The following is a 14,644-nucleotide window of genomic DNA, read 5'->3' on the forward strand; positions in this document are numbered from 1 at the left end:
CGCTAACGCTACATCATACATCAGGTAACAGGACCGTTGGTGCAGACACCTAAATCATGGTTTTACCGGCAGTAGATCAAATTCCATTTGGCCAGGATATCACAGCTAGGTGACAATCGGTGATTACAGCTGTATTTATGCACTGCAGAAATCCCCCTTCAGCCCATCTATCACACATTCACATTTCACAAGAATTCAGTACTCATAGTGGTCCGTTTATTTTGAGTTCTAAAATGCCAAGTTCTAAAAATTCTCTTTGAAAAATTTAAAGCTGAACTGTTCACAATGCGCCTTGATGACTTTAGCCAGGGCCGGAGATCCACAGAAGAAGGCCTGCACTTTCCCCTTATTCTCCTGTTCTATTTTCTGGAAAACCTAAACATAATAAAATATATGTATTGTAATAACAAGAAAGATGAAGTAAAGAAGGACAAAAGGAGTAAATGTGACCTTATTCCAGTCTGGACGCCCTGGCTGGGTTCGGGTCTTTAGCCCTGTGATAGAGTCTCTTTCTTCTTTTTTGGCAAGAAGGTCCAGTGCCATCTGGAGTCCAATGGCTTTCATGTCATTCTTGCCGAGAGCTGACGTCATGTACATATGCATCTCTAGAAATCTGCCTGTAAAAAAGAACTGGGTATACGGTATGCTTTCCAAATAAGGACCCAGATATAGCATTAGCAACATTTCAGCAACCTGGCAGTATTCCAGATCCAACTCCAGTAAGACAGTCCTGTACCATCATTATATACGATATTAAGAAGAACCTTATTTTGCACGTATTACAATGCGTGACATTGCATAGATGTCAGGAATACTTTGAGCTGTGGAAGCAGGTTGATAGATTTGCATTGTTGCAATGTCATGACTACACCGTACATAGCATTCTCTGGTTTGAGTATTTTTTATGTATCGGGTTGCTGTGTAAGTTGTAACTGACTGCCACATGTACAATGGCACGGCGAGCTATCTGTTTTAAGATTTTTATGCTTCTATTGTTTTAGCTCTGCAGTTTACAGCTTGATCAGTATGGGGCTGAGAACGGGTCTGTTAGTTGAAAGAATCTGTTGTGGAAAATATACATGTGCATTGCAAACGGTTTTATTCTTGAATAATAGTACTGTCTGTATACTGGGAGCTGAAATACCGTATATCTATCACCGAGCAAAAAAAGGGGAAAATCCTATTTTGGATAAACTGCTTATAGGACTGCAATGAGGCATCTCTGAAAGATGTGGGGTGTTTTCAAACATAAATCCTGCATTATATTTCCATGGATATTAAAGGGGTTGTCCAACCAGAATGAAAAATTAATTTAGGAGGGTGTGTAAAAAAAAAAAGAACAAAAAAAAACGTAATTTTCCCCATTAAGGATGCCTTCACAGGCAGCAGATTTTGTGGCAGAAAATTCTGCGACTGAAAATCAGTTCCATTCACCCTAATGGAGCTTGCAGAAATCCATATGTTTGCTACACCATTTGCAGCTGCCTTCCCCCTGGTTTCTAATCTCCACCAGACTATAAGTAACAGCGTTTCTTTTACCTGATACAGTCAATCACTGGCCAAAGTGGTCATTTGTGCAAGAACGGCATGTGGCAGGTGGAGACAGAAGTTTTAGCGCTGGAACGGCAAGACTTTTAAAAGATGAGTGTTTTTTATTTTTTTGTTTACACATCCTCCCTGTAATTCCGTTTTCATTTTGGGCAGACAAACATTCTAAGGCCCATGAAAGAACTGATCATGTGGCAATTGGGCACTGCCTATGGCTTAGAGTATTACATGAAGCCCAATCCCGCTTTTCTACTTACATATATAATACATGATATATTATAAAATTGTGGCTGTCTGCAACCGCCTCTATCGGGTGAAGACTGTATGCAGATTTATACAGCTCCCATTGTATTACATGGGTACAGTAAATAGCTGTGCACTAAGGGGGTATTCATAAGACCATATCCACTTTGTGGATCTGCAAAACACCAGCCGTGTCATTCCACATTTTGCGGATCAACACATCCCACCCACTGTTAGAAATGCATATTCTTGTCCGCAAAACAGACAATAGGACATGCTCTATTTTTTTTATTTTTGTTTGGCAGGGCTGCAAAAAAAGTTTTTGGGATAATACCCAATGTAAGACCATGAATACGGCTTTAAATCATAGGGACATGCAAAATTATATATATATATATATATATATATATATACAGGGAGTGCAGAATTATTAGGCAAATGAGTATTTCGACCACATCATCCTCTTTATGCATGTTGTCTTACTCCAAGCTGTATAGGCTCGAAAGCCTACTACCAATTAAGCATATTAGGTGATGTGCATCTCTGAAATGAGAAGGGGTGTGGTCTAATGACATCAACACCCTATATCAGGTGTGCATAATTATTAGGCAACTTCCTTTCCTTTGGCAAAATGGGTCAAAAGAAGGACTTGACAGGCTCAGAAAAGTCAAAAATAGTGAGATATCTTGCAGAGGGATGCAGCACTCTTAAAATTGCAAAGCTTCTGAAGCGTGATCATCGAACAATCAAGCGTTTCATTCAAAATAGTCAACAGGGTCGCAAGAAGCGTGTGGAAAAACCAAGGCGCAAAATAACTGCCCATGAACTGAGAAAAGTCAAGCGTGCAGCTGCCAAGATGCCACTTGCCACCAGTTTGGCCATATTTCAGAGCTGCAACATCACTGGAGTGCCCAAAAGCACAAGGTGTGCAATACTCAGAGACATGGCCAAGGTAAGAAAGGCTGAAAGACGACCACCACTGAACAAGACACACAAGGTGAAACGTCAAGATTGGGCCAAGAAATATCTCAAGACTGATTTTTCTAATGTTTTATGGACTGATGAAATGAGAGTGAGTCTTGATGGGCCAGATGGATGGGCCCGTGGCTGGATTGGTAAAGGGCAGAGAGCTCCAGTCCGACTCAGACGCCAGCAAGGTGGAGGTGGAGTACTGGTTTGGGCTGGTATCATCAAAGATGAGCTTGTGGGGCCTTTTCGGGTTGAGGATGGAGTCAAGCTCAACTCCCAGTCCTACTGCCAGTTTCTGGAAGACACCTTCTTCAAGCAGTGGTACAGGAAGAAGTCTGCATCCTTCAAGAAAAACATGATTTTCATGCAGGACAATGCTCCATCACACGCGTCCAAGTACTCCACAGCGTGGCTGGCAAGAAAGGGTATAAAAGAAGAAAATCTAATGACATGGCCTCCTTGTTCACCTGATCTGAACCCCATTGAGAACCTGTGGTCCATCATCAAATGTGAGATTTACAAGGAGGGAAAACAGTACACCTCTCTGAACAGTGTCTGGGAGGCTGTGGTTGCTGCTGCACGCAATGTTGATGGTGAACAGATCAAAACACTGACAGAATCCATGGATGGCAGGCTTTTGAGTGTCCTTGCAAAGAAAGGTGGCTATATTGGTCACTGATTTGTTTTTGTTTTGTTTTTGAATGTCAGAAATGTATATTTGTGAATATTGAGATGTTATATTGGTTTCACTGGTAAAAATAAATAATTGAAATGGGTATATATTTGTTTTTTGTTAAGTTGCCTAATAATTATGCACAGTAATAGTCACCTGCACACACAGATATCCCCCTAAAATAGCTAAAACTAAAAACTACTTCCAAACATATTCAGCTTTGATATTAATGAGTTTTTTGGGTTCATTGAGAACATGGTTGTTGTTCAATAATAAAATTAATCCTCAAAAATACAACTTGCCTAATAATTCTGCACTCCCTTTATTATATGTCATATGGTCCAAATTTTATGCCACAAATATACGTTTTATTGCAAGTTTTTTATCGTATGTTTATACCATTTGTTTTTACCAATTGTACGTCAGATATTTTATTGCAATTATTCTTATAAATAAATGTGATTTATGTATGAAATGCAGATGGTGAGTGCCTGCTAATCAATTTTAATAGTAAATTACATGCAAAAATGAATTAAACTTTTTAAATGATTTAAAAAAAACTACAGTAACTATAATCATATTGACCAGTAGCAGGACACACAATTCTAAATACTATGTATTCTATCATAATCTGCATTAGGCCCCCTGCACACGAATGTGTGCTTCCCGTTGCCGTATTGCGGACTGCATTTGTCCTATCTTTTTGCAGAACGGCCGGATCACGGACCCATTAAAGTGAATGGGTCCGCGATCCGCTGCGGCTGCCCCACAGACTGTATTCGTGCATTGCGGCCCGCAATTCTGGAGGCCTTACATAGGCAATCCAGGTCTTCCTTATACATGCAGTCCTAGACCGAAATGCTTACCCTCAGGCTCCTCATCTGCTTGGTCCAGCTCAAGCTTAGTTAGCAGGCTGACAAACCATTCAAAAAATTTCTGGTCTCTGTTAATCCAGATGAAATCCACCTACCAAACATGACATGATATTTAATGACAAGCCGTGAGGATTTGTGTGCTTTCCTGTTGTACAGGTCCTTCTCAAAAAATTAGCATATTGTGATAAAGTTCATTATTTTCTGTAATGTACTGATAAACATTAGACTTTCATATATTTTAGATTCATTACACACAACTGAAGTAGTTCAAGCCTTTTATTGTTTTAATATTGATGATTTTGGCATACAGCTCATGAAAACCCAAATTTCCTATCTAAAAAAATTAGCATATTTCATCCGACCAATAAAAGAAAAGTGTTTTTAATACAAAAAAAGTCAACCTTCAAATAATTATGTTCAGACTCAATACTTGGTCGGGAATCCTTTTGCAGAAATGACTGCTTCAATGTGGCGTGGCATGGAGGCAATCAGCCTGTGGCACTGCTGAGGTGTTATGGAGGCCCAGGATGCTTCGATAGCGGCCTTAAGCTCATCCAGAGTGTTGGGTCTTGCGTCTCTCAACTTTCTCTTCCCAATATCCCACAGATTCTCTATGGGGTTCAGGTCAGGAGAGTTGGCAGGCCAGTTGAGCACAGTGATACCATGGTCAGTAAACCATTTACCAGTGGTGTTGGCACTGTGAACAGGTGCCAGGTCGTGCTGAAAAATGACATCTTCATCTCCATAAAGCTTTTCAGCAGATGGAAGCATGAAGTGCTCCAAAATCTCCTGATAGCTAGCTGCATTGACCCTGCCCTTGATAAAACACAGTGGACCAACACCAGCAGCTGACATGGCACCCCAGACCATCACTGACTGTGGGTACTTGACACTGGACTTCAGGCATTTTGGCATTTCCCTCTCCCCAGTCTTCCTCCAGACTCTGGCACCTTGATTTCCGAATGACATGCAAAATTTGCTTTCATCCGAAAAAAGTACTTTGGACCACTGAGCAACAGTCCAGTGCTGCTTCTCTGTAGCCCAGGTCAGGCGCTTCTGCCGCTGTTTCTGGGGAATGCGGCACCTGTAGCCCATTTCCTGCACACGCCTGTACACGGGGGCTCTGGATGTTTCTACTCCAGACTCAGTCCACTGCTTCCGCAGGTCCCCCAAGGTCTGGAATCGGTCCTTCTCCACAATCTTTCTCAGGGTCCGGTCACCTCTTCTCGTTGTGCAGCGTTTTCTGCCACACTTTTTCCTTCCCACAGACTTCCCACTGAGGTGCCTTGATACAGCACTCTGGGAACAGCCTATTCCTTCAGACATGTCTTTCTGTGTCTCACCCTCTTGCTTGAGGGTGTCAATGATGGCCTTCTGGACAGCAGTCAGGTCGGCAGTCTTACCCATGATTGCGGTTTTGAGTAATGAACCAGGCTGGGAGTTTTTAAAAGCCTCAGGAATCTTTTGCAGGTGTTTAGAGTTAATTAGTTGATTCAGATGATTAGGTTAATAGCTCGTTTAGAGAACCTTTTCATGATATGCTAATTTTTTGAGATAGGAATTTTGGGTTTTCATGAGCTGTATGCCAAAATCATCAATATTAAAACAATAAAAGGCTTGAACTACTTCAGTTGTGTGTAATGAATCTAAAATATATGAAAGTCTAATGTTTATCAGTACATTACAGAAAATAATGAACTTTATCACAATATGCTAATTTTTTGAGAAGGACCTGTATATGAGTGTATATTAAATATGAGAATGTGCACCCTCTGAATTGTAAAGCGCTGCGGAATATGGCGGCGCTATATATAAATAAAGTTAATTAGTATTATTATTAGAACATGGCATCTACAAGTTGTATGTGTTAAATACATTGGTATAAAATAGCACCATATAATACATCATTGTCCTCCAGAGTGAGAACTAGTACAGGGAGGCATATGAACAGTTGGTGTCTCATGTATTGCACTATAGCTGGGTTTGCACTTATTTTATGTCTTCCCCCACCTTTCTGAGCTTCATTTCATTGTCCTTCAATGTTTCACACCATGAGTACTTGCAGTTGGGGCAATTCTGTTTTCTCATTCGGTATCTGCCAGATCAGAAATATTAGAAAACAGTATAGACATTTGCAGAAATCACAATTTAGTGGCCCTTACAGTAATAATGTCCCCCAGGCCTCGGAGTGGCCTCCGGTATAATGGGGTTGTTCAGCCTGTTTATATTGATGACCTATCCTCAGGATAGGTTATCAATATCTGATAAGCATGGGTCTGACACCCGTCATCCCCGCCAATCAGCTGCTTCCTCTTCATTACACTATGCGCCGTCGCCCTTGTAGCGGTGGCATAGTGTAATTACAAGGACTCACTCCATTAAAGCTGGTTTTTCAGGGGCGGGGGCCCACGCCAATTAGATATTGATGACCTATACTGAGGATAGGTCATCAATACAGACAGGCTGCACAACACTCCATAGTGTGCCCCCAGCAGTAATAATGTGCACATTTTTGTTGTTGTTGAAAACCTCACCGCTAGCATGCGCATAGGCAGTCTTTCCTTTCTTAAAGGTAAAGGGCCTGCTGTCCCGGTGTGATGTCACTATGCTCTCCTTCAGCATCAAGAAAGGAGTGTGAGTTGAGTAATTATATTATTTATTTTAACCCCTAAAAGGCCATTTTCCACCACTGTAGCTTTTTTAATGGCTGGTTAGATGGATGCACTCCTTTGGCTGTCTTCAAAATGTTGCAAAATAGGGCTTTTGTGACTTTTTGAGAATACTTGCCTGAAATATTTGTGACTTTTTGTATTTTCACACCACTCACTCCAGTTTTGAAAAGTGAGCATGATTAGCTGTTAATGATTTATAACTGGGATTTTTTTTTTAAGTCACAAAAAATACAAAAGCAACTCCAATAAGGGGATGGTCCAGAAAACTGGAGTGGCATTTGTAGACAAAAGTGTTAGGTTTAAAGATGAGACAAATTTAACAAACAATGTGTGCAATTTTACTTCAAATATTACCTTCATGATAAAGTCCCTCCTCCATAGTCTCCACTTATTGAGGGTCATTTATTATAGAAACTGGCATAAAGAAGTTGCAAACCTCCTGTGGCTCATCATAAATGAAGTAAATACTCTGGCAGTGCAGTGGACATCAAAGACCGACATAAAACGCGGTTCTTTGATAAATAACCCCCAATGACTTATTATCATGTTATCAAAGAATGAAAACACATTTGTTTAGTTTCATCAGGAATAAAATACCATAATCATAATTAGTAGTAGAGTTATGCGGTAGAATTAAAGGGGTATTCCCTTCTCAAACAATGGGGGCATATCGCTAGTATATGCCCCCATTGTCTGGTAGGTATGGGTCCCATCTCTGGGACCTGCACCTATCTTGTAAACTGAGCCGGTACAGTGAAGAAGGACACACTGTGCATGCGCAGCCGCCCTCCATTCAATTCATTTTATGGGGCCGCCGAAAATGGCTTAAAACTGGCTGGGTTATTAGCGTCAGCCCCATTTAAGTGAATGAAATTGGTGGCCGCGCTAGTGCAGTGTTCTCTCATTCATGTGCGGTGCATGAATGAGAGAACACTCCTTCACTCTGCCATCTCAGTTTACGAGGTGGGACCCGCCCCTATCAGACAATGGGGGCATATCCTAGCAATATGTCCCCATTGTCTGAGATGGGAATACCCCTTTAAGCTGTATCTAATTTTTCTTTAATAAGTACTCCTTTTAATGCATATGAACCTGTACATGATGCTTTGTAGAATTGAAGCAAATGGAGTTATGCCTATCCCCGCTCCAATCAGCACTGCATGGTCTGAGGTGAAGATCCTTCGGCTTGGAGTTCCAAATGGACCATCAATGTAACACTACAAACATAAGAAACATAAAACAACACACTAAAACATGCTCTAATATATAACAAACATACTGTATATGCATGGTCAGTACAAAAGTGTTGAAAAGAATACTGCAGATAGCATACCACCAAACTTACCAAAGTGAAGTGTGCAGGAGTCCACTGGTAAATCATTTTTGCCGCCATGTATATTTGTCACATGCTCTTTTCGTGTATGTTTAATTACATTGTTTTGTGGGCGGTTAATTCTTACTGCTGGGGTAGTGGTTGGCACAGGTTATGTACGGCCCAAGTGTCATGTTAAGGCTCAATACACAGAGTATTGCTGCCGAAACCCGGATGGACTGACAGAAAATCTAATATTTATAAAAAGCTCCTGCCCCCGATTGTGGAGAAGAAATAGATCGGGTGTTTGTGCAGTAGATCACCTGGTGCAAAACACCAGGGTAGCCAACCGTCCAGAAATTTCTGGACGGTGCGTAAAAATAGGTGACTTTTTCTCCATGTCCGTCAAAATAAATAGACGGTGATTTTTTGAGGCTGGTCGTACATGACTAGATTATTTTGGTGGCAATTATAATCATTTTACAGTAATGAGATCTTATCAGTATATTGAGCTATAGACATGTATTACTTATAATATTTATCATTCATTATAGCTTTCCAATTTGTCCATAAAAATGTTAGCTGTCCATGATTTTCAGATAAGTTGTCCAGAAAAAAAAAGAAAAATTCTGGTTGGCAACCCTGCAAAACACTTGTTCATCGGGTGAAATGATCTTTGGTGCAGACTCCTCAGTCATTGTTTCTGGGCAGCAGATCGTGCTGTGTAAACAAGGATCTGCTGCCCAAAAACAATAAATCTCTATGAGGACAAGTTCAGCGGGTGCCTCCCCCCAGGGCACTTTAAGAGAAGTGGTACTTGTTTTGTGATGCCAGTTGCAATTAAGCAACAAGGGCACAGGGCCCCTTTTAGTGATACTGTGGATGGTACCCAGGTGTATGAATGCCCGAGTGATGTAGGGTGGCCTAAATGTCCCTTAATGTTGGTGCATGTGTCACGGTGCTCCTACCTGGATACGCTGGACCCCAGGGGTTGGCCCCGAAGCAATGAAAGGGGGGTTGTTGATGAAGGAGATTATGAAATAAATTCCAGACCTTATGATGAAGTTCAATAACAGCTTTCAATAAACGTTTCTCCAACAGTTTCAGGCTATGTCTTGGTTCCCAGCAGGCTTTAGCATTAACTCTGGCAGGCTAACACACTCAACTCTGCTACATCTGTTGCTCTTTGGCTCTGCTGTGCTGACAAGCTGACTGAATAACTTTGCTTTTGCTGTATGCTGCAACTTCTCTCTGGTAGTCTGACTCTAGCTTAATCCAGGGAACTTTTCCTCCTGACTTCAGAGGCTCTAAGCTGTGGCCTCCACATCCAGCAGAGCTGAAGGTGCTCTTGTGAGATGGGGAAACAGCTCTCCTTGTCTGAACATTGTTTGTGTGATTAAATGAAATGTTCTGGACTGACATTTTGCTGTTTGGCCACAAGATGCCGCTGTTTCCTAACGCACATACAGTACAGACCAAAAGTTTGGACACACCTTCTCATTCAAAGAGTTTTCTTTATTTTCATGACTATGAAAATTGTAGATTCACACTGAAGGCATCAAAACTATGAATTAACACATGTGGAATTATATACATAACAAGTGTGAAACAACTGAAAATATGTCATATTCTAGGTTCTTCAAAGTAGCCACCTTTTGCTTTGATTACTGCCTTTTATATCGGAGGGCGCCGTGCTGTGCAGCACAAGGGTCTCAGCCTTCAGGCTGTGTGTATGTAAATTGATTGTATGTTCTCAGCATTTGTGGTTGTGTTTATTGTCAGTAAAATTCTGTTTTGGCAAAAAGTGGTGTTGGGGTCGCTCTCCTCATTCGTGACTTCACTGTATCCTGGGGAGCCCACCCCGGAACACAGCTTACACTCTGGCTGGCTTGCTGGGCATGGGCATGGACACGTCCAACGGCGACGTGCCCAGCCCTTGCTTCCTTCCCCTAGCAGGGGGTAAGCTAGACTGACCTCTAACTAACTAGTCCCCTCCCCTCCCCTCCTTAGAGGGACAGTTAGAATGGAAAGAAGGGTTCCATTCTCTTTAACTGTAGCACTGCCATGCTTGCTGCCACCTTCTGGTGAACCAGGTAAATTACACTTGAACATAACAGTTACCAACATGAGAAATGCAGTGTTTGGACCTGAAATAAATGCATAAGATGACACTATATTAGCCCATAGGAGACAGTAGCGGAGTGCAGAAGTGGTAATGCCACTCTGGGTCGTTACACAAGCACGTTTCTATACAGTGGAGTTGATTGCTGCATGCAAATGCAGCTCTTTCCTCTACTGACGTGCAGGCAATTATCAGGAAGGAACGGCCCCTTAACCTCCTGCTCAGTCAGCACATGTAAATGCGCCTTAAAGTGTTTTTTTGAGATTTTACTACTGATGACCTATCCTCTGAATAGGTCATTAGTATCTGATCGGTGGAGGCCCCACACCCAGGCACCTTGCCAATCATCTGTTTGAGAAGGCAGCATTGCTCGCAGTAGCACCATGGCCTTCTCGCAGCGTTTCCTAGATCAGTGACTACATGTTCATTGGTCACGTTGCCTAGGAGCAGCTCAGCCCCATAGAAGTGAATAGGGCTGAGTGCAATACCAAGCACAACCGTTATTCAATGTACGGCACTGCGAGAAGGCTGCGGCGCTCACAGGAGCACTGCTGCCTTCTCAAACAGGCGATCAGTGGGGTTCCCGGGTGTCGGACCAACTCCAATCAGACACTGATGACCTATCTTGAGGATAGGTCATCATTAGTAAAATGTCGGAAAACCCTTTTAACCACCTCCCGACCGCTGTACGCACCGATGCGTCCGGGAGGTGGTTGTTTAGTTCCTCCTGGACGCATCGGCGCGTCCTCTCGCGAGACGCGAGATTACGTCACAGCCGGCCCGCGCATGCGCATCGCGGGCCGGCATTTCGCAGAAGACTATTTCGTCAGCAGCCTGCCGGCCACGATCATTGGCTGGCAGGCTGCTGATTTTTAAAAAAACCAATCAGCAGCCATATAACCCCACATATTAGTAAATATGATGGGGTTATATGGCTGCTGTGCTCCTCTGCTCCTTCTTTTGGTCGGTTGGTTCCAGCAGAGGAGCAGAGGAGCACATCATTACTGTGAGTACCCACCACACCACATTTAGCCCCCAGATCACCCCAATTAACCCTTTGATCACCCCTTTTATCCCCCCCTGTCAATCACTAGTGAAAGGAAAAAAGTGATCAGTGCAAACTGTCACTTTTTTTTTTCACTGTTATTGACCGTTAGGTTTTAGGTATAGTTTAGGTCCCTTGGTTAGGTAGTTAGCGATCAGTTAGCGCCCAGCCCACCGCACCGCAGTCCGTTATTCGCTGATTAGCGTATCGCTAATCAGCATTTGTACTTTTATAGTATCTGAAAGTGATCAAAACTGATCACGGTCAGATCTATAATAGTACTAGTGTCACTTTAGTTCGCCCTCCACCCAAAACGCAGTGTTTGCCCGATCAGGCCTGATCGGTCGCCCACACGTGCGTTTGCCCACGCCCGCCCCACCGCAGTGACAAAAAAATTTTTTTTTTTTGATCACTGCACATTCACTTTACACGCACTGCGGCGATAAAAAAATCAGTTTTGATATTTTTTATCAACCGCAGCAGCCTCCGGTACTTCGCTAGCCTCCCATTTGTAAGACAGGCTTGCTTTTTTTTTCTTGGGTAGTTTCAGGGAATACCCCGAAATTTAGTTGCCCACATGTCTAACAGGGGGTATTCTTCTGAAGAGGCCTACAGGCTTCTGACCCAGTCGGATGAGGAGTGGGAACCCTCATCTGATGAATCCAGCGGGTCAGAATACGAACCTGTAGAAAGCAGTGGCTCTCTGACCCAAAGTTCGGACGAGGAGGCTGAGGTCCCTGATAGCACCAGGCGTACCCGGCCCCGTGTCGCTAGACCGCAGGTTGCGCAGGATCCGCTTCAAGAGCAGCAGAGTGGGGCTGGTGCTGTCGGATTACGTGGTGAGGCATACACCAGCAGCCCAGCCCTTCCTGGACCTAGTACCAGCACTGCCGTACAACCTGGTGAAGTAGCGAGCACCAGAAGGGCAGTTGAAGCTGGTACGGTGGCACGTGCAGTAGTGACCCCGTCGCAGCCACCGCAAAGACGTGCCCGTAGAGCCCCTAGAATCCCAGAGGTGCTGGCAAACCCTGATTGGCAGTCCCCAACTTCAGCCGCACCCGTAGTTTTCCCTTTCACCGCCCAGTCTGGAGTTCGGGTTGAGACAGCTCAGATCGATTCGGCCCTGGGATTTTTTGAGCTGTTCTTGACTGCGGAGCTTTTAGACTTAGTTGTGGCAGAGACAAACCGGTATGCCACACAATTTATCACCGCTAACCCGGAAAGCTTTTATGCCCAGCCTTTCCGGTGGAAACCAGTCCAAGTTTCCGAATTTAAAACTTTTCTGGGCCTCCTCCTCAACATGGGCCTGACAAAAAAGCATGAATTGAGGTCATATTGGTCCACGAACCCGATTCATCACATGCCCATGTTCTCTGCTGCTATGTCCAGGACACGATTTGAGGTCATCCTGCGTTTCCTGCACTTTAGCGACAACACCGCCTCCCGTCCCAGGGGCCACCCTGCTTTTGACCGGCTCCACAAAATTCGGCCCCTCATAGACCATTTCAACCTGAAATTTGCAGATATTTATACCCCAGAGCAAAACATCTGCATAGACGAGTCCCTAATACATTTTACCGGGCGCCTTGGCTTCAAACAATACATCCCAAGCAAGCGCGCCCGGTATGGGGTCAAATTGTATAAGCTCTGTGAAAGGGCCACAGGCTATACCCACAAATTTCGGGTCTATGAGGGAAAAGATCAGACCCTGGAGCCGGTCGGTTGCCCTGACTACCTGGGGAGCAGTGGGAAGACAGTTTGGGACTTGGTGTCACCCTTATTCGGCAAGGGGTACCATCTTTATGTGGACAATTTCTACACAAGTGTGGCCCTCTTTAGGCATTTGTTTCTAGAACGGATTGGCGCCTGTGGTACCGCGCGAACTAGTCGCGCGGGCTTCCCCCAACGGCTCGTTAGCACCCGTCTTGCAAGGGGGCAGAGGGCCGCACTGTGTAACGAAGAACTGCTCGCGGTGAAATGGAGAGACAAGCGTGACGTTTACATGCTCTCCTCCATTCACGCAGACACGACAATACAAATTGAGCGAGCAACCCGTGTCATTGAAAAGCCCCTCTCAGTCCACGACTATAACCTCCACATGGGAGGGGTCGACTTCAATGACCAGATGTTGGCTCCGTATTTAGTTTCCCGACGCACCAGACGCTGGTATAAGAAGGTGTCTGTATATTTAATTCAATTGGCTCTGTATAATAGTTTTGTTCTCTACAGTAAGGCTGGGAGAACTGGATCCTTCCTCAAATTTCAGGAAGAGATCATCGCGAACCTCCTGTATCCAGGAGGTTCCGTGGCCCCATCCACCAGTGTAGTTAGCCGTCTACACAAGCGACACTTCCCCAGTGTCGTTGCTGGTACCTCAAACCGACCGCCACCCCGAAAAAAATGTCGTGTCTGTAGCAGGAGTGGAATAAGGCGTGACACCCGCTATTTCTGTCCTGACTGTCCCGACCACCCTGCCCTATGCTTAGGGGAGTGTTTCCGAAAGTACCACACACAGGTACACCTAGCATAGGGATCACATCTCACCAGGATAGGCACACAGGGCTATTAGGGCCCATTCACTCACAGCTGCTGCAAACGTCTCCTTTCACATGGGACAAAGTGCATAACGCACTTCGCCACATCTTTGGGCGATTTGCGCTTTGCACATTGACCCATGGGGAAGGAGAGGTTTGTTCTATAAAGGTAAAAAAACAAAAAAAAAAACAAAAAAAAAAAACAGGTAAGCAAACAGGTTAATGTTTAGTTCCAAAAGTTAAAGTTACATGTTCTGTTCCAAAGTTAATAAAATTATTGCGTTGCGGCCTGGTTTTTTCTTTTTTTTTTTTTTTTGTCTTTTTACCTTCCAGGTGGACCAACCGATCTACTAGCTGCAGCACCGATGTGCATTCTGACAGAAGCATTGCGCTGCTGTCAGATTACACGCAAGTCGGTGTATGCGGCGCTGCAAGACGGGATTTTCTCCTCTGCAGTGACAGATACGTTTGCCGAGGCATACGAGCTGAGGAGGAGGCGGCGTTCCTATGCTTTGGCAAGCACTTTGTATATATATATATATATAAAAAAAAAAATCCCGGCAATGATTTATTCATCCACATCGATTGATGCGAATGGAGAAATCTGGTTTGCCAGGGCATACGAGCTAAGTGGGTATGGATGTAGGGCGG

The 14,644-nt window shown here is 43.9% G+C and overlaps 1 protein-coding gene across 1 annotated transcript in view; it reads right to left on the bottom strand.

Moving 5' to 3' along the window:
* Positions 1 to 235: 235 nt before the first annotated feature.
* The window catches only part of NOX5 (NADPH oxidase 5), a 53,173-nt gene continuing 38,764 nt past the window's right edge, over positions 236 to 14,644 (bottom strand). Inside the window, exons 12-16 of the mRNA XM_044277022.1 lie at positions 8,073 to 8,197; positions 6,319 to 6,403; positions 4,300 to 4,399; positions 451 to 617; positions 236 to 375 (exon numbers count right to left, since the gene is read on the bottom strand). Coding sequence (XP_044132957.1) covers positions 244 to 375; positions 451 to 617; positions 4,300 to 4,399; positions 6,319 to 6,403; positions 8,073 to 8,197 — 609 coding nt within the window. The 3' untranslated portion in view covers positions 236 to 243. The remainder of the gene's footprint in view (positions 376 to 450; positions 618 to 4,299; positions 4,400 to 6,318; positions 6,404 to 8,072; positions 8,198 to 14,644) is intronic.

Source organism: Bufo gargarizans, chromosome 2, assembly GCF_014858855.1.
Source record: "Bufo gargarizans isolate SCDJY-AF-19 chromosome 2, ASM1485885v1, whole genome shotgun sequence".
Taxonomy (NCBI): Eukaryota; Metazoa; Chordata; class Amphibia; order Anura; family Bufonidae; genus Bufo; species Bufo gargarizans.